At 43.5% G+C, this 21,391-nt stretch overlaps 1 protein-coding gene across 1 annotated transcript in view; it reads left to right on the plus strand.

The window, feature by feature from the left end:
• The first annotated feature begins 6,472 nt into the window (after positions 1–6,472).
• WWC1 (WW and C2 domain containing 1) overlaps positions 6,473–21,391 on the plus strand; it is a 78,634-nt gene continuing 63,715 nt past the window's right edge. Inside the window, 1 exon segment of the mRNA XM_080995218.1 lies at positions 6,473–6,732. Coding sequence (XP_080851344.1) covers positions 6,614–6,732 — 119 coding nt within the window. The 5' untranslated portion in view covers positions 6,473–6,613.

Raw genomic sequence — 21,391 nt, forward strand, 5'->3', positions numbered from 1 at the left:
GCTCTACCCCCCTTCTTTTTATTGGAGCAGCACTGACCACAGAACTGCACATTATGGGACAGATATTGCACCCGTCCAAAACAGTAGCCTGCGTCTCTGCTTTCCTCTCCAAGTAAAATGTAATAAGGGGGGATGTCTGACATGAAGTCATCACAACCCGAAGTTTTCCACTTCAAGCAGTGAAAGTGGATTTGAGGACCACAACAACGAACACACAGATCTGAAAACTAATATTGGGCTTAATATCACATATAACCTGCTTGTTTCCAGGCCAACAATGAGAACACACACACACACACGAGAGAGAGAGAGAGAGAGAGAGAGAGAGAGAGAGGGAGAGGGAGTCCTTTTTTTAAGTAATGTTTAGGGGTACTCTCATTTCCTACTCACTGAAATACTGCCCCTCAATGAAGCCAAACTTAGATTCACAAAATGTTTGGGGGTATGTGTACCCCTGCATCCCCCCAGAAAAAGCACACTCTCTCTCTCTCTCTCTCTCTCTCTCTCACACACACACACACACACACACACACACTGCAATGATTACTGGGATTCTCCTATATTATGTGTTAGGCAAGTAAAAGTGATACACTGCGTCATGAAACCGATCTCTTAAGCATAGGTTTCTTTAGGATATCCTGTTTCTCTGTTTAGTAAACAAAACTCAAGTCCATGGATTGACAGCGAGGTCATCTTTGGGCCAGGGCAACCAACTTCAGGGGAATAACCCTTGGCAGAATGCTTCCTCCATTTCCCATCCTTCAGGGTAGGTAGAATGAAGTGATGCTATATCTTTCTAAACATCCATCCATCAACTTCTACTGCAATCACATTCCACAGCAGGAGGGTATACAACATGTTGCTGGGGGGCGGGGAGTAATATATCCAATACTTCCTGCTTGTGACAAAAATAGGGGATGCAGAGTTTCTCTTTAAACTTCCTGCCTATTCCCACCCTGTTTATTAGTTTCCCAAAGGACCAAACTTACTTTAAAAGTTCAGTACATTGTAACCATGCTGGACATTCATCGGTTCTCCAGAGGCACTTTACTAAAATCCTTCATTATTATCTGGGACGCAAGCCTGGTAATAAGACTCAGTAGCAACCTGGGAAGGCAGAAGGGAATTTCACAAGGCACAGAATGCAGTTGAAAAGCAAGAGTTTATTTACAGATATTAGAATTTGCACAGTGCTTATAAACAATGCTTATAAAAAGCACCCAAACACTTAAAAAGTAGAAAATACTGGATTGCTGGTTTAGAAGTTATGGCTAGCAAGGTTCTCCAATAACTTACATAGTGATCCACAAGTACTTTTTCAAAACAGAGACTGATATATGTTGTTTGTTGAAAAAAAGGAGAAGCAGGAACTGTGTTCCATGCCTGGTCATGCAACGCTACAATTTCTCCAAAAGAGAATCACATGCATACACCTGGATTTGCTATGAGAGTTGAGAATTTACCAAATCAGGATTAATAGAAAAGGGGAAGGATTTAAAGACTAGCCAGTCAGAATATGAATTGTCACGGTTACTGCATGCATTTGCGGGTAGGGATAGAATTTGTACCAACAGATTTTTAAATGTTGAGAGATTAAAGATTGTAAGAACCCCCTACACCCCCACAGAGTAGTCTGCCAAGAAGGATTGCTTCTTATGCACTCAGGAGACGCGCAGAGTTGAGATAACTTCACATCAGAGCAAGGTGAAATAGGTGGGGATGAGATTTGAGGCTTCATAGATAAGGAACCAGGATGGAAGAAAGGACTCTAGTCTTGGGCACATGTAACAAACTCTTCTCATACAAATGATCACTCATTCCGCACATACTATTACTTACTGTTAGATTCTCATCCACCTGCTTCATGGTTGCATTAGTTTGCTCTGCGATGGCCTGTCTGCTAATATATTGTTGCATGGCACACCAATCTCTGAGCGGTGCAAGATTCCAGGAGTTCCAGGAGCTTACCCAGAGTTCGTGCTTCTTTTTAGAAATGAGACACAGTGGAGACTGTGGTGTTTCTTTATGATACATGGTTTAGTTACACATACATATATACAGCCTGAGCCTACAATGCTACAATGGAGGGGTTCACAATATGGACACCCTAAATGGCCTTCTTTCTCCCATAGCCACAGCCTTGGATTCAAACAGAAATCAGCCTTGGCTCTCTCTGTCTTTCCGGCCTGCAACTTTTCCCTCTAGGTCACATCACAGCAAACCCTAAAATTCCCTACATTCCAGGCTTTATTTGTTCTCACTATCTGGGTGTTGAGGGAGGGCGCCCAGCCATTTGCATCTCCCACAAAGCCTCTTCCTTTGTTCTCCTTATACCTCACCAGGAGGCTAGCCTGGCCTGATTAGCTGTTAACACTTGCTGGACCTAGGGATTAGGCATCCGACACCCACAAACTCATAACAATAGTATCATATTTAATCATTCAAAATGAACCTCATCCACTTTCAGCATGTAAGATGGCCAGCCATGCCCTATGTAAAGGTACCCCTGACTGTTAGGTCCAGTCTTGGACGACTCTGGGGTTGTGGTGCGTATCTCACTTTCCTGGCTGAGGGAGCCGGCGTTTGTCCACAGACAGCTTCCGGGTCATGTGGCCAGCATGACTAAGTAGCACCACCCAAAAAAAGTACCCCAAAGCAAAACAACAACCAGTTAGGGAGAGGTACCACAAAACAGGAATAGCTGAGGAGTCTGCAGAGGGAGAATCTCCCTTCATTCTGTACAACAAAAAGAACAGCAAACAAAGTACTGGTATTAGGCATTCTTATCTGCATGGCTTTTCAAGCACTAAGGAGACAAAAGCATTACACAGAGCTCATACTCACCTAGATCTGGCAGGCCTTATAGTGGTAGCTAGCAGGGAGCTGCCCCTGTGTTAAAAGCAACCACAACACTGGATTAAAACTTATTGAGATTGTTTAGATTATGCTATGTTGGCCCTTGAAGATTCGGTATTAAATAAATAGATGTTTTGTTTTGAAATCACATAACAGTATGGCTTGACGTAAGCAGAGCGTGCCTTTTCCTTTCCACTGCTGAAGGAAGATCCTTTTGTTCCATTCTGCCACAGCACCTCAATGGAGTGAGGTGTGTGTTTCCCTGGGAGTGTTTTAAAGACAAAGAATTTGGGAAGAAACAAAACATACTGGCCTAGGGAAGAGCAGCAATAATATATTTATCAATTGGGGGGAAATACAGAAATCAGAAATGGCAATTACAGTACAATTAAGTTATTGTAGGAAAACATAGAAATCAAGAAATGCCAACTACAGTTAATTGAGTCTAGGTTGTCCGTTGTATACCTAGGTTGATATTTGCATTCATAGCATGGTAAACTACTTAGCATTACACACAGTGGCAGGTTGCTAGGAATTCACAGCAAGTTCCCTGTTCTGTATAGTAAACAACACTCCCTTTTACATAGGTAAAAACTATTATACCACTGAATCATCCACCCTCTGCCTTATTTGTACATGAGCCAAGAGTCACCCATTACTTCATAATTCAAACATATTTTGAAAATGTCAAATTCTTTTGTTGTGACTGTCAGTGATAAGATGAACAATTAAGACTGTGCTCCTGTGTAGTGACATGACAGGTCTTACATCTGGGTAAACATGCATAGGATTCTATCCCTGTAAAACACAACTAATTCTATCAGATACTTAAATCAGAGGTTTTCAACCTTTTTGAGTCCATGGCTCCCTTGAGCAACTACATTCTTTCTGCAGCACCCCTGTGGGGCTCAGGAGCCCTGTTATGTCACCCCTTGCCTGCAGAGCTGGCAGGCTCTCACTCTTTTTTGAACACCCTTGTGGAGTGTTCCCTCAGCCTTGGGAGCCCTCTGGGCAGCCGCTGCCGCTGCCCCTGGTCTCTGAGCTGCCCTGTAGAGAGGTGCCTCTTCACACTACCCCACAGGTGCCTGGGACTCATAGCTGTCAACATTTTCCTTTTTTTAAAGGGAAATTCCCTTATTCCGAATAGGATCTCCCTTAAAAAAAGGGGAAAGTTGACAGCTATGCTGGGACTTGACTGTCCATTCCCAACAGCAAGGGCTGGCTGGCTGGGCTTCCTTGCCACTTGCCTGCTTACTCCAAGGCCACCTCAGCACCTGGCAACCAGCACCCCCTGGCCGGCACCATTCGCCTCTGGAGCTTGTAGCCAGGGCTGCTGCAACAAACAGCCGCAAAAGCCTTTGAGAGGCAGAGACGCAAGAGGGCATGGGGGGGGGGAGGAGAGAGGGGGGGAGGCCACTGTTGCCCGCAGCACCCCTGACCATCATTCAAGGACCTTGGTACCACGGCACACTGGTTGGAAACCACTGACTGAAATGGAGGGGCCTTATCAGAATTTTAAAACATGGGGGTGGGGGAAGCAATAAATTAAAACGTCGTCTTGAATATTAAAAAAACCAAAAGGTCAGAGTGGAGGAATCAATTTTTACTATCAGAGTTGAAAAATACATTTATTATAAAAAATAATGGTGTTGGCAAATGGCAGTAGGGATCTTAACAGCTGTTCTAAATCAGATTGTTCAGCTTTATTATGAGACAAGAACTGCAGTGACAAGGTGAAGGGCAGCCATTCTACATCCTAACAAAATACGTGCTCATTTTTGTTGCACTTCCTCCGTATGCAGAGGCGCTTTCTTTTGATGCATCCTTGTGATTGGTGGAGGAGTGGTGCACTTGCCATGGCATCTGTGGTCGGCATAATGGCTTACACTACCTACCTATGTTTTATCTTAAAGTTTGCTGCATTTGTGTGACACTGTCAGCTGAGCATAGGTAATGCAAATGCTATCCTTGAGTGTGTTCAGTTTTTCCACTTCATTTGCAGTTTCCCATGAAATGGGCAGCTTAAAAAATGTTTGTTCAGCCTGAAGATCTGTGAAATTGAAAGGACTTATAAACAGTGTTAAGTTATAAATCAGTGTCATTTTTCAGGATATACAGAATCTCTCCCCCCCCCCCCATCCTTTGGCACATGCTTGTGGTGATACACAAGGCTGGCACTCCTGTGCGTAGGGTGTGTGTGTGTTCAGTTGTACATCTGGAAATGGGGTGCTCGCTGGGAAAATTTCCATGTAGTGTCTTCAAGACTAACAGTTTTGATCACATGGATATTTTTGATGAAATAAGTTTATTTTCCAGATATGTCTGCAGAAAGGTATATGGAAAATTCCCCGGAGGATAGCTGCAGCGAAAACAAAGTCCCGTGGCACCTTGAAAGAAAGTTACCAACTTTTAAAGGTGTAGGGGTAAGTTGCAGTCCTTTGCTGAAGTGGAGAGGCGCACCCCAAAGCTCAAGGTAATAATAATAATAATAATAATAATAATAATAATAATACTTTAAGTTGCCACAAGGCTCTCGATGTTTTTCCCGGGGTAAACCCGGCAGCACCTCCGGGACTCCTTCCCCCTCTTCGACTGACAACAGGGGCCGTCCGTCCCGACGTCTCTCGAGTGCGTCCTCCCTTTTCCCCGTTGCCTTGGTGCCGCCTGCTTCCTCGACGGCAACCTGTCTCGGAGCCAACGAGGCAGCCACGCTCCTCAGGTCTCCCCCTCCTCAGTTCAGAGACTTCGCACAGAGGGAGATGCTCGGTCTCGGGGGGAAACCGCCTCCCCCCTCCTCAGTGACCCCCTAGCAGCCTGAGAACTCCCCGCCCGCTCTCCGCAGATAGTGGCAGTGGGGAAGCGCGTCCTCCCCAGTTGCCTCTGGGCAACTTTTCCATTAGCCGCAGAGAGGGAGGGCTGCGTGCGAATCCCCCCCCCCCCCGCATCCCGTTCCTTCCAGGTTCGGCCTCTCCCAACCTGGCCAGAGGCTGGGGAGTATCTAAGGCTCCCCGTGGATTATCAGCTCCCCGCTCCAGGCAGGAGCAGTAGGAGGCGGCGGCGGCGGCGCTTGTCTCCAGCGGGCTGGCCGTCTTTGCGCTAATAGCCGCCTCCGACACATTCCCCTCTGCGTGCGAGTGTGCGCGCGCGCCATGTAAGGTTGAGGCGGCTCTACTACCTGCATTACAGTAGCACCGGCGTGAGAAGGGGCGGAGGAGGAGGAGGAGGGGACAGAAGGAACCTGGGAGGCAGGCTCAGCATTGTGCGCGTCTCTCGCCGGAGCCATTCGACGGAGAGGGAGCTCGGCTGGCGGCACAAGAGAAAGCCTGGCGGGGAGCGTGGTGGGCTTGGCCCCGTCGAAGGAATAGCGTCGGTCTTGCAGCTCACGGGCTCCGGGGAACTTGCCCGGCGAAGGGGAAAGAGGGGAGCTGGGTCCGCTCCTGGCGGGACGGGCAGAGCCAGGATCGACGGGGCTCTCCGGCGCCGCTTGCAACACCTGGAGGACTCCAACTCGCCCCCCGCCCCCCCCCCCCGTCCCTAGCGCCGCCTGGCTGAGGATGCGAGGCTCCCGCCCCGCCGGCTGCCTCGCTCTCGCCCCGCGGCCCGCCGCGGCCCCTCGCCCCGGCCCGCCGTGCCAGCTGCTGGGCTGGGCGGGGGGTTGCTGAGCTCTTTGCATGGGGCCGCTGCCGGGCTCGCTCGCTCTGTCTGTCTGCTGCTGCTGCCGGCGGCGGCGGCGGCGGAGAAGGAGGAGGAGGAGGAGATGCCCAGGCAGGAGCTGCCTTTGCCCGAGGGCTGGGAGGAAGCTCGCGACTACGACGGCAAAGTCTACTACATCGACCACGCCACCAAGACCACCAGCTGGGTGGACCCGCGGGACAGGTGAGGCAGGACGAGAGAGAGAGAGAGCCGGCTGGCCGGCTGGGAGGAACTTGGCTTGCCAGGCGAGGGCAGCAGGTGCCTGAGCTCTCCCGGGCCAGGAGGGGAGCGACTTGGGGGCGAAGCGTGCGCTTCCACACGCCTCCATCTCGCCCCTCCTCCAGCTCGGCGCGAAGCTAGTCAGCGGGAGGGGTGACTTGAGAGCAAGAGGGACGCGAGGATTGGGGCTAGCCGGGGGGAAGGTGGGCTCGACTGTTTTCAATGCTTGGTCTCCGCTCTGGAAGATGCGAAGTTGTAGTACAGTTCAGAAAGGGGTTTCTGAGCATGTGCAAAGCGCCTTTCCCTCGGCCCTTAAATTACTCTAGATTTGACACGCGCGCACAGACAGTGGGAAGCGTTAGCCCCTGGCACCTGTGTAGTTGTAAATGGCTGAAAGACACCATGGGAAGGAGACCTACTCTAGCTGCCTGCCTTGTTCACATCAACTTGCCATATGGGACAAACCACTCACATGTAGCTTTTAGTACTCATAAGCTTTCAGAGGCCTGGTAGGGTACACTGCTGGTAACCTCAAGCTAATTGTAAGTATTTACTACATTTTTCTTAGACCTCTGCACACACTTTTCTGGTAGTGTGCATTATTTTCTTTATCGCGCCCACATTTTATTCCCCAACCACCTTGTGAGGTAGATTAGGTTTACAGTGTGTGCTCCCAAACCACCTGGTGAGTTTCATTCCTGAGCTTTGTAGTGAACAAAATTGTCCCAGAACCTGTAATTCTAGGTGCTTCTCCATTTAGTAGATGCATGTATATGAGATAGGCATGTGTGAAATGTTTACATGGCTAAGCACTTTACTTGTGGCCTATATCAAGTTTGTCTCAGTCCTAAACTGAACTGTACAGGTGAAAAGGCTTCTACAGACTTGCCACAGTTCTCTTTGCCTTTCCCATTTCACAACAGGAGCCTGACACCTTTCTATTTTAGCCTTAAGTTGTAAAAAGGCAAGGGGTGGGGAAGTTATGAGACTCAAGAAGAGTCTTGTCCTCTAATTCCAGAAATATGGCGTAGCCAGTGCTGTGGTTACCTGGTGCCCAGGGAAATCTGCTTGGGAAATCCACTCCCAAATCACACCAGGGACGCTTCATTCTATATTATTACAGCACAAGTTCTAAAGCTCAGATTCGGCATGAAACTTTGAAATGCAGCATACCAGTCTCTATCCCAAGGGCTCCATTTTGCTGTCCTGCTGGTGGTTGTAGCGACTGCTTGCTAATAGTTACCCTTACCTTTTTGCATTTTGTACAGTGAATCCTGACACTTGAATGGGTTCCCAGATATTTATGTAAATTGAATGTTACCTGGAATGATGCTAGTCAGGACTAGCTCCTTCCTCCATTTTTTAAGACTTGTCAGAACACAATTGCACCTGCTCAACTGAAGGTGTGTCTCAGGAAACTGGAGAAATCAAACAGGTGCATAGAACCTGTCAGACTCCTTGGTTGCTACATGCTAAGCCAATTTAGTTTATTTTTTTTTAGGAACAGCTACATCAAAATTTGCCCCCAGGAACACAATGATCTATTGCTTATAGGAGACTGTTGCCAAAAGCAATGATAAATCTCTGTGCAACTACCTAAAATCACTTGGTTGTATTGCAGATTGCATGATGTAGAAGTTTTGTGAGGTGTACATGTTGGTTCCTCACTTGCCCCACTTCTGAAACACTTTCTTCAGATGAAAACACTTTAGGACATCCCTGCTTATCTCTATTCTGAAGGCACCAACTGTCAAATCAGTATAAAATACCTAAGTATGATAGTCTTAAGCAGTGCTTTTTTCTAAAAAAAAAAAATGTTTAGAGGTACTCTCATTTTCCTACTCATATTGAAATACTGCCCCTCAATAAGGCCAAACTTAGATTCACAAAATGTTTAGGGGTATGCGTACCCCTGCCTCCCCACAGAAAAAATGTACTGGTCTTAAGTATGCATAGATGGGTTAAGGTTCTGTTTGAGATGAAAAGAAAATACTTTAACGTTTAGAATCCTGGAATTTGTTCCAGAGCAAGATGAATGGTAGGAAGTGTAGAGCAAAAACTCTGTAAATTGACTGTTTTTGTGACCAGTATAAGATCCTATTCTATTTTGTGTTGTACCTCACTTTATTGGGCTTTTACTTTTGCAGATGATAGTCTGGCCAAAGAGTTTGAGAGTGGAGAAGCTTTGTAGAATTTCTTTCGTGGATACAGTCTTCACACTGCTCTTTGGTCACATTCATGGCTGACAAACTTTTAAGTGTTTAGTATTTGGAGATTTATTTATTTATTTCCTTTCCGGGGAGCAGTTTGGGTGTGAGTAAAAACAAGTATGTATTCTTGGAAATGTAATGTTGCTGTACACATTTGGGCAAAGCCCAAATATCACAAATTGCCACTCCCAGATTGTAAGAACAGAATGCAGGTAATTTGGTTGCCTCATTGTTTTTAGTTGCAACAGCATAACGTCTTTGAAGGCTGAAAACCTGAAATTTGGCAAAGGTTCGCTTTGTGTTTTAATTAAAAGTGTTGGAAATTAAGATTTTAATAGCACTATAAAATACTCAAGTGCAGAACTAAAAATGTGTATTTTGTTGTGCCTTGCTACTCTTTCTTTAATACCAATTTAATTCAGAAAACCTTCAAAAACCTTATTACACCAGTTTTGCTATCTTAGCAATTAACTGCATTTTGATTCTATATATGCAGACAAATGTTGATTTTGTTGAGATGTACAAAATATCATAGTGTTTGCTTCTAAAGTTAAGCAATTAGAACATTAATGTGGGTGCTGGATTTGGAGCAGCTGTGCAGGATGAACAGTCCAGAACATCTGGAGGGCTCCATGTTAGGGAAGAGTGCTCTAAATAATTTTTATCTATTTATTTATTGCTGAGTCACTTATTGCTTTATTTTTTTTCTATTTCCAATTCTCTCTCTTTTGACCTCTTCTCTGTAAGTTTTAAAGTTCATGGTACTTCTGTGAAAGGTATACAGTGCATATGGTACAGTGTAGTGTATATGAAATGTTAGATAATACTTAACTCCTTTTGCAAAAGATTGCTTCTATCCTCCTTCCAGCAAAGTTAGGCAAATATTGTAACCAGGCATTTTTATTTTTTTATTTATATAAAAAATATGCCTCAAATAAAGAAAGATTGATCCAAATATAGCTTTGTTTTTCCATTAAAAATACTAATCGTGCATGGGCAAGAAATTTCAGACTTTGTGCCTTGTCAGCTCACATGTCTAACTGATCTTGCTTTGAACTCAGAAGAATTTTTAATCTTGTGCAGCTTAAGCTTAATGAACAATTAGTTTTCAAATGGTACTGAAGTAATGTAAACAACTGAAAGACTTGTGCATATGTGGTGTGGCTTCAGAAATCCTGTTGTCAATATTTTGTACTATAACAAATACCTTGAAGGAACACTGCTGTGTATTTGATTTCACAGGGTGGCAGTGCACCAGTTTCTCTGTTCTTGTAGTTTTAAGGTGATCTAAGAACTTGTATAGCTTCAGTCTTGAGGGTGAATGGTTTCGGTCCACCTAGGCTTTTAAGGACCATGTTGCTTTCCACAAAAAATATGTCATATGCACAAATGTGATGATATAACAATAGTTAAAATGATTGTTTTCCTTGTTCTCAATGTGGTTGGGTCAATCTAGCAACACTTAGTTATGTAAACTATATTTCATCCCGGAATCCTAATAATATATATAATATAATCTCATAAATCCATAATTGCAAGAATGTAGTAGTTCTCATTTTATGTGCACATCTAGGATGCCACTTCACATTTCCTATGTTACGTTCGTGAGAACATAGGAGAGCATGGTTTTGAAGTACAGTGGTACCTCGGGTTACATATGCTTCAGGTTATATATGCTTCAGGTTACACACTCCGCTAACCCAGAAATAGTGCTTCAGGTCAAGAACTTTGCTTCAGGATAAGAACAGAAATCTGGCTCCAGCAGTGCGGCAGCAGCAGGAGGCCCCATTAGCTAAAGTGGTGCTTCAGGTTAAGAACAATTTCAGGTTAAGAACGGACCTCCGGAACGAATTAAGTACTTAACCTGAGGTACCACTGTATGCTTGTAGAGAAAATGCACAGAAATATATTGTGAGCAATAAAAGACTCTTAACTGGGGTGGGGGAGAGTAACCTAGGTGTAGCTTCTAGTGAAAGCTAGGTGTGGTTTTGAAGACCTCGGTTCAAAGCCCTTCTCTGACAATAAGAAGCTCATCTGGTAACCTTGAGTTCTTGCCTCAAGCTATATCTAATATAGAGCGGTTGTGAGGATAAAATGGGAATGATCTCATGTACATCATTCTGAATTCACTAAAGGGAAAGGAGTGGGGGGGATACAAATATAATAAAATTAAATACCTAGATCGGTAGGGGGATCTGCCTCCTTGATGTAAATTCTATATTGCTTTCTGTGTCCCCCCTCCTTTCATTGTCAAGTACAGTGGTGGTCCAGAGATCCATTCTTAACTTGAAACAGTTCTTAACCTGAGCTACCACTTTAGCTAATGGAGCCTTCCGCTGCCACTGTGCTGCCGCTGTGTGATTTCTGTTTTCATCCTGAAGTAAAGTTCTTAACCTGAGGTACTACTTCCGGGTTAACGGAGTCTATAACCTGAAGTGTTTGTAACCCAAGGTGTTTGTAACCCGAGGTACCACTGTACTTTATTGCAGTTGCCTAGGTAACTTAAATATTTGCAGGTTAATATACAGTATATCTTTTCTGTGCTTTTCTTCTGTTACCGAGATTAGTTTAAGGAGTAGAAATTAGGGTTCCATATGCGTGATTGTATGAAAGGTTTATTAAAAAACAAACGCCTGTGCACACAAAACGTTGCCATGAGCAGAAACAAAGGGAGATGATGACTGAGAATTTTAATCTTGAACAATTAAAATGCTAGATCACTGCTGATCTTGAAACATTCATACATGGACATTTTAAAGAGTTTATATACCCTTTAAAACATTATTTACAAGGTTCATGATGCATTATGCTTACTTAGCGCTGGTGCAGTAAATTACGGTACACTAGTAAATGCTAAAGCCCAAGCACTCTCCGGTATAGTACTAGTGATAGTCATTAAACCAGAGCGTGCATTTGTATGTGGGCATAGATCCCAACTTCCTGCAAGTGGAAGGTTGGCAGAAAGAGGCTGGGAGGCGATTGCCACTTCCTCTTTACTCCTTTGAACCCAGATAATGGAATGAATTCATGTCACCACATATTACCTTTCACAAAACTAATGTTCTCCGACAATTCCTTTGTTTCTTAAACACTGTTTATTTCCCTCTGCATTTTTGAATTGACTCATCTACATTCTATCTGATCTTGCAGTGTTGTTCAATCTATATGGAAATTGCTCCTCATCTTTTTCTGACCTTGCTATCGAGGCAGCATCTGTGGTGAAGCAGAGGTTTTAATTTAACTATTAGCAATAAACCATTCAGCTTTAATTTAAGGCAGTCAGAGTCTTGCCAACTAGTGACTGTGTAATTCTTCTGTGCCAACACTGCCTAACTATACGCTTTCCTAAGAGCATAAACCAGGAATGGGGGAGTCTCAGCCCCTAGGGCCAAATGCTGACCCATAATCCTCTCTGTTGGGCCCTCCCAACTCTCCAAAGGCCACACCCCCTTTCTTCAGAGCACATCCTCTCTCTTGCGCGCACACACAGCACTCAGCCATGCAGCTCTGTAGGATTACGCCAAAGTTTGTATTGCAGGCAATCGTTGATCACCAGCTGAGTCCTGGCACCAGTATATTGTTTTTCTAGCAGGTATTCAATTTTTGTTTTACAAGTTTTGATTACCATAGCTGATAAATATTACTTGTGAGGAACTGCAAGGGGTGGAGACATAATGCATCTAATTTTGATTTGGTTTCCAAAAAAACATGAAAGCCAAGCTTTAAAGCTTTCTGTCCTAAGGTTCTGGAGAGAAATTTGAATATGTGAAGGCAAATATTGCTGATACTTGTTCCCAATGCCAGTCAAGCCAGCGTCAATTAAAAAAAAAAAAAGCTGTTGAGTGCTTAAAGTGTGTTAACATTGGCATTCTGAAGATGAGCTTATTCCAGCCTGGCTTCCAGGTTAGAAAGACCGCTGGAGTAATGTGGGGCAATGCATGTGACAAAATAAACACATTTCTCAGCAAGGCTTCAATGTGAATGCTTCCTCTGCTATACTGCTTTATAAGTGCTGTTTAAAAAACTCACTTTTTGAAAATTGTTGTATTTGGTTTACATTGTGCTAAGTATGTTCACTTGAACCCCACCAGAAGGATTTAAGGTGCACTTAAGTTGCTCGTCTTGGAAACATGCTTTCTTAATACAGTTTTAATAGTGCTTAGGTTTGAGATGCACTCTCTCTCTCTCTCTCTCTCTTTTTAACTGTCAAATATACTTCTCAGTCTTCTGGAAAAGTTACAATACTCTGGTGGGGGTGGAGAATCAAAGCACTCTTTCTCTTCATTGTCCTTTTCAATTCCCCTCCCCTTCCCCCAATAGACTTTCAGATTGGAACCACCTTTCAGTATTGCAGTTTAGTGACGTTCTGTTCTGTTTCTGTTGATCGGCTGATGTGAAATGTGTTCTGTTGGTACTGTAACTGAATTCATCCTCCAGAGAAGGCTGGATAAGTAGCCAGCTTTGGCTAGGGTCTGTCATGAGTGCAGTTGGGTGATTTTGCTTTGCTACCCAGTCAAGAAAGGGCAACAGCAGGCATTGGATTGGGAAAGTCTGCAGCTGCATAAGCTGCAGTTCTGCCAAAAAGAATAATGAGAGCAGTCAAGAAAAGGAACAAAAGCAGCTGAGAGATGCCCCACATCTCTGAGATTTTTTTCTTTACACACTGGGTTTTCATTTGTAAATTGGCCCTGTGGTATTCGTTGTTTGTGCTTCTCACTGCACTTTCTTCTTCTTCTTCTCAAATCACTTTCTTTGAGAACTCTTATTTTGTTTAACTAAATTTAATTGCATTTCACTGAGGCATCTTTTAACTGCTAATTACAAACCTAAAGTGAATTTCTGAACTATGTTTGTAACTGAGATTTTCTACCTTAAAAAATAAATGATTTACCTATATATAACTGTTTAGCATTTATGTAACAGACAATACAAGTGAAGATCAAAGTACTTTACACCTATAAACTCATGAAGGTACTTTGCAGTAATCATAACTGATTGTATATCTCTCTGTAGGCCCATGTTTAAAATCTTATCCTAGCTGTTAAGCACTTATAAATAACATCCTTGCTGTAGCAGTTGGAATAAAATATTTGAATACTGTGTGTTTTCCTTTCAAAACACATTTTACAATGACTGTGTTTAGTACAAAGTACATTTTTTTTGGTGCTAAAATACAGATAACAAAGAAGAATATCAAACTGTGAGACTTTTGTGTATGTGGGCTATATCCCCCCCCAGTGAGGCTATAAATGTGGTTTGGGTCATTTTAATGTGGGTTTTTCAAGAGTTTCGAGAAAAGTCAGGATTTAGTAATAGAGATGTTGTTTCTGTTCTGGGAATTTAACATTTGAAGTCTTGCGGAAAATTCCATGTTTGGTAATTTGGCACATGTCTCATTTCTTCATCTTACATGGCTCTACAGCAAGCAAGAGTGATGGCTTAAATTAGGGGTAGCCTGTGGTAGTCAGTGGCTGTGCACATGGTTACTAGCTTAAAACACAGAGAGGTAGTTCTTTCTGGCTGCTGGTTTGAAGCTGGTTCAGGAAAAACCCATACAGAAAACCCAGGATAGATGTGGATGGTGGCTAATGTGTGTACATGGCTTCCCAAATCAGCAGTGGGATTGAACCGGGGGCAGAGTAAGTGGGAGAGTGTACATAGGCAGTGTGAAGGAGGAAGTCCAGGCTACTTGAATCAGAGACTATTGTACAGTATTGTATTGGCTCGTAGGGTTGCACCCGCTGAATGTTAATGACTAGAATAGGATAGTATTACATTGTTTATCTATTTCTTTAAACAATGCATGTACCAGTTAACTGCAATTGTCTTATTGGAATTGGTTCTTCTTCATAGAGCAGGACCGCTAAGCCGATGCCCCAGGGATCTTATCAGGCCCTTTGAAGTAGGGATGCAGAGACCTCTTTCAGCCTGAGGACCACATTCTCTTATGGGCAGCCTTGCAGGGCTGCATGCCGGAGACAAAAGTGGGTAGCGCAACTAAGTCTTTTGTTTAATAGCCTTAATAAAGTCAGATATAATGGCAAGAGCCATTATCACAGTCCAGTGACACTCTCAAGGGCCAGATGGAGATTCCTCGAGGGCCACATTTGGCCTCTGGGCCTGATGTTCTCCATTCCTGCTCTAATGTGACATGAGTGATACACTTTCATACAGATTACTGACATATCCTCATGTTGATGTTTTTAATATAGCAAAAGAGCTGACCTATCAGACCCCCCTTCTAATCACATTAAATATACAACAATCGCTCAGTGTGACTTGTAGTCCAATATGTGGGGCTGCCCTTGTGTCTGGTTCGGAAGCTCCAGCTGCTGCACAATGCAGCTGCCAGACTGCTGATGGCAGCATCCGGTCAAGAACATGTGAGACCATTGTTGTTGTTTTTTAAGCCATGTAGTATCCTCGGGTTTCAAACCGCTGTGGGCGATTGCAGGATCCAAGCAATGCATTGGTCGATCAAACCGCTGGGCTAAGCTGGCTCATGTGACACCATTGTTAAAACACCTGCACTGGCTGCCCATCTACTACCAAGTTCAAGATTCTTGTTTTAATTTACAAAGCCCCAAACAACTCTGGTCCAGGGTACCCCAGGGATCGCCTGAACCTTTATATCCCAGCTTGATCATTGAAATAATCTGTGGGAGCCTTATTGGCCATTCCTCAATTTGCTGAGGCTCATTTGACAACAAGAAACTGTGTATGTAGGGTCATCGGCCCAGTTCTGTAGAATACTCTGCCAACAGAGATTCAGCAGGTGCCTTCTTTGCCAACTTTTAAATGCCTGCTGAAAACTTTTCTGTTCCACCAGGCTATACAGGCAGCTAAGAAAACATCCTTCCACAAAGGTTAATTGATGTCTGTTTTTAACTTTTTATGGTTTTATTCTATGGTTTTGATATCTATTTATGACAAATTGGTATATACAGATTTTTATAAATAAAAAACAATATTAAATGCCTTTATAAATCTTATATACCTTTAAAGAATATACTTAAGGAAACTGACATAAAACTGCAATGGCATTTTACAGTGCTGTATTCTGGAATGTATATACAGAAGGTTGGGTGCACCTTCTGAATTTGGATATTGTTGTTAAAACCTTCATGTTCAAGAGGTATAAAGATTTCCCATATACAGTTTCTAAAACTAGCTCATTTAGGTTGCAAAGCTATTACTTGTGAACATAGGAAGTTGTGTTATTCAAACCATTGGTCCATCTATCTCAGTACTGTTCACACTGACTTGTAGTGGCTCTCCAGGGTTTGAGGCAGGGAGATGCCAGGCGTTGCATCTTTTGCACACAAAGCATGTGCTCTTCTACTTGCATCATATTAGTTCCACAATCGTTGTTTGTTTTGTACGAGTAAAAATCAGCTCCTTTGAAACAACAGTGTCACTGATTTATGAGATCAACCATATTTACAGAGCTCCTAAAGAACAATCCTATGCTAATGTTCCTTCTCTTTCTGATGGTATGTGTTCCTGTAGCCTAGGGTGATTCTAGTTCTACATTCTCATGTTGCGTCTACTTGGGTGCAGTCACCCTCTCATTAATTTATAAATCTTGTACACTTTATTGGGATTTTGCATACATAAACTACTGTCCAAGTACTGCCACATCTCTGTCTGTATTGTGTGAACACCATAGTGATTGGTGGCAGGGAACGTCTTCCAGAAGATTTGTAAAGAAAGAGGGAGCAGGTGGGTTGGGCTGTGCAGATGGATAGGGCTGCTTGCAGCAAGCGCAGCCCGTGACCTGCCTCTGCCTGGGCAGTGACCTTACCAGCAGGAAGTGGAGAAACTGCAAGGCTGCTTCAGTCAAGGCCAAAACTCTGATGCTAACAATTACTAACAATGACAGAAACCGTTGACGGATGACATCAGGCCTGCAACGAATGTACCCAAGCAGCTTCAAAAGTTACCAGTATATATGCCAACAGGGAAGGAATGGCAGATTTTCCAGGCATGGGGTTAATGAAAGGTTTCTTCGCTGGACTAGGTTCAAGCAAAAGCTGAACATATTCTGTGTCAGTGCTGAGTGCTTAAATGGTATGTTTGATGAAAGAGCTGGTAATATGAGAACCTCTACTTTCATTGTCAAAGGGATGCGGGTGGCGTTGTGGCTTAAACCACAGAGCCTTGGGCTTGCTGATCAGAAGGTCGGCAGTTCGAATCCCCGTGACGGGGTGAGCTCCCGTTGCTCGGTCCCTGCTCCTGCCAAACTACCAGTTCGAAAGCACGTCAAAGTGCAAGTAGATAAATAGGTAACGCTCTGGTGGGAAGGTAAATGGCGTTTCCGTGCACTGTTCTGGTTTGCCAGAAGTTCCTTAGTCATGCTGGCCACATGACCCGGAAGCTGTACGCCGGCTCCCTCGGCCAATAAAGTGAGATGAGCGCCGCAACCCCAGAGTCATTTGCAACTGGACCCTAAGGTCAGGGGTCCCTTTACCTTTACTTTCATTGTTGTTAAAAAGTGGATTCCTAACTTTAGGATACAGAATTAGTTGTCATTATGTGTGGCCAGTACCTGGTGAAAATGCAGAATGAGGGATAAACAGGACTTGCAGTGGTCCAGAAGTGGAGTACGTCAAGCACAAGAGCTCCAGTCCCATCTGGGACTGGCTGAAAACAGGATCATATTACATTTGGAACTGATATTTTGCCTAGATTGGTATAGAGAATGGAAAGTGAAGAACATACTTGCTTTTAGAGAGTAGGGAGATGAGACTTGTCAGAATAAATATGGAAGATGTATAAGGAAACAGTTCTACTTATTCTTGCACAAGGTGTGCTCTGATAGTGGTTAGTGAGATGGAACTTAATGTTAAGACAAGAGTGTGAAAGAATACTAGAGAAAATGAACATGCATGAATGACCCTGGACTCTGCCTAAAAGAATCTATGAAGCCATTATGCGTGAGGTCAAAGTGACATTCTACATGGTTAAATATTAGTTATTTATGACTACAAGTAACTAAGGAATGCAAAAAATGTATGTGTTGCTGTTTGGCAACTGGTATGCTATTGTTCTTTGACCCTTAACTACTGGAGACATTACATTGCGTTCAGTATTGATGAACTAGCGGCCTTACCATTTTTACTCCAGAATGGTAATTCTGTCTTCCAAATCTGTGTACATAGCATCTTACATTTAGAAGATACTAGCCTGATGACTGACTGTGACCTAGATTGAGTTGGAACGTTGTAATCAACCATTCACACAGCAACAGTCATGGCTTGTTGCTGTTGGTGGAAATTTCTGAGCTAAGAGGACCTTTTGTTTCTTAAGAAGTGGCCCCACCTTCCATTTCACATGACACCTGCTTTTTAAAACACACAGACACACGTAGATGATCTATGTCTGACTCTAGGCAGCTCTTGGGATCCTGGCTACATTAAACCTGTTTTCTATAAAATATACCCAAAAGCAACTCAATAGAAAGGTAGCAAAATGCAATTTTAAAATATCAGTAAAAAATTAATATGATAACATTTTCCATTAGATATGCTATATGCATAAAATACACCAACTGGATTATCTCTCCCTTTCCCCTTGCTCTAAATTGAAGCTTAATGTTGTGGAATGTGGATGATTCTACCATCATGCACCTCTCCCTGCTCTCCATCTGATTGGCACTCTGATTTTATGTTCCTCAGCTGCTTCCTGTGCTAATTGGCAGGGGAGTGAAAACGGACTTGGAGGCTGCATAGAAGAGACCAGGAGTTTTGCATGTGGCCTTGGGATGTGACCTGGGTTGTCCATATGTGACTTCTATACTTCCTATGCTGGTAGTTAAGCCCCTTAAATATGACATCACTTAATCTACTTGTGATCAAGCTGCACCAAAGGCTTAGAAATCAATTAAGTGGTTTTCTGGTTCACATTGTCCTAATTCAGACTGAACCCTGCGGAGTTATTTCATGGTTGGTCACAGCCTTGTGTGTATTAATAAGTCATTTACTATGCCAGAAATAGCAATTCTTGCTATTGGTACATGTAAATAACAACACTGCTGCTATAAATAAAACTTACAGAAATTATTTAGTGTCTTGGGTCCATTCATAAGTTCTTCATATATCCTTTATTACTTTAAGTGCAAAACTAGATAGTTATCCAATGCTACCCCTTTCTGGTGCATTTCTGTCATTTGAAGTGGCATGGGATGCATTTCAAAAAAGGTGTCCAGTGATTGGCTCTTCAATAAGTGTTTATAAAACAGATACGATGCTTTAAATCTTTAACTTCAAAGCATATTTTCTAACAAGAACCCCACTTTTCTAAAAAGAAAAAAAAGAATGTTGCTATGTTAAAAAACATGTTAAAGTCACTGCTGAGAAAAAATTGTTTCCAGTAGATTTTCTTTAATGACCTGCATTTGATCTGTTGAAAGCAGCATTTTCTACTCAGTTCGAAAGCATCACTAGGTGCAGATGGTAAAGGTAAAGGGACCCCTGATCGTTAGGTCCAGTCGCGGACGACTCTGGGGTTGCGGCACTCATCTCGCTTTACTGGCTGAGGGAGCTGGTGTACAGCTTCCGGGTCATGTGGCCAGCATGACTAAGCTGCTTCTGGCAAACCAGAGCAGCGCATGGAAACGCTGTTTACCTTCCCGCTGGAGCGGTACCTATTTATCTACTTGTACTTCATGCTTTCGAACTGCTAGGTTGGCAGGAGCAGGGACGAAGCAACCGGGAGCTCACCCCTTCGGGATTCGAACCGCCGACCTTCTGATCAGCAAGCCCAAGGCTCAGTGGTTTAACCCACAACGCCACCCGCATCCCTTAGGTGCAGATGGACTCTGTTGTATTTCTGAACTCCCTGGCTTCTGTGATTACCTTAACATTTGAGTGATATGTGGGAGGATATGTAAAGTAGCACCCAATGCATTGTTAGATGCCAAAGGATCTGCATAGCCAACCACAGCACATTGATTTCGTTGTGCTGAAGAACAACGTGCAGACTCCACAAAGGGCTCCACTGCACTCCTGTTGCTCTTCAGAGGTGTAGGAATCAGACATTTAAAACGAGGATGACTAAAGTGTGAAGCCAGGGGGGTGGAGAATCCAAAATGAAAAGAGTGTTTCTGAAGGTTGACTTTCTAACGCATTATTAAATGGTCTGGTAAATACGCCAAGAGAGTGCCAGATGGGGATGCTCTTCTGAGCTGCCTGCTGGTTACTGCTGCTGCCATAGTGACAAGAGGCTTCCCTCTGAGCAAGTGCAGAATCTCCAGGGACTTTAGATTGGATTATGTGCTTTGTGATAAATTGCCTGAATGGGAGCAAGACTGGATGGGAGTCCCTGCTGCTGTAATCTTGGCTTCATTCAAGATGGTCACAATTTAGTCTGAGATCCAGAAGCAACTATGAATTTGGTGGCAAGTGGGTTTTGTTTTTATATTGCTGCAAGCTGTACCACCGCTGTCGGGAATGTATGTTGTGGTGCTTTAAAATGGTGCCTTTTTCCCACTATAGTCTCAACATGTCTGCTGCTTGTTTCCCCCTCTCTCTCTCCACTCCTGGACATTGAGAGAAAAATGTTTTGAGGGATATTTAGTTAAGCTCTGTATATGTGATTGTGGGAGAAAAATAGCCAACCACACGAGTTAAGTTACTTCTATTTTAACTTGGTTTTCCCCCCTGTATGTTTTTGACGCCTTATAACAAATATGTGACTCCTTATGATCAGTTTGACTTAATTTTCAATCAGATATGCATTTCCTCAACTCTTTATAACAAGGCATGCACCATATGACCTGAGCACACCACATGGACCTGTTGACTGCTGCTTAATGGTGTAATTGTCACTGTCTCTGTATGAACTTCATACATCTTATTTCGCTCTGACCTACACTGTTTACAACCTCCCAGGTACTCATGTGTACTAGCAAGTCAGGATAAGGCTAAATGCATCTGATGAAGTAGACTGCAGTGCATGCAAGCTTATGCTGAAATTTCCACAAGCCTCTGCTGCGTTTGCTGCAGCATAGCTCCTTGAAAATTCAGCATACAGCTTTCTGCAAATATACTTTAAAAATGATGTCTGCACAAGCATTTTACTTTCTTTTTCTTCCTATAATGCTTGTCAGATTTTCAATGTATGTTCACCTATAGCAGGAGTGAGAAACCTGTGGCCCTCCAGATATTGTTGGAATCTATAAATTCCGACAGTTGGTCGCACTAGTTGGGGCTGATGGGAGTTGGAGTCTTACAGCATCTGGAGGGGCCGGTCCTGACCTAATCACTAGCTGTGAATGAACTGCAATGGACTGCTCTCTCACCTTACCAAAGGACAGGTGAAATTTCCTCTCCTTTGACACTTTTGGCAACCAATGGCCTTGTTTGGAGGACTTTACTTTCGTCTCTGTATGTGGTAAGATAGGGAGCAGGTCT

This window comes from Podarcis pityusensis, assembly GCF_964106645.2.
Source record: "Podarcis pityusensis genome assembly, chromosome: 2".
Taxonomy (NCBI): Eukaryota; Metazoa; Chordata; class Lepidosauria; order Squamata; family Lacertidae; genus Podarcis; species Podarcis pityusensis.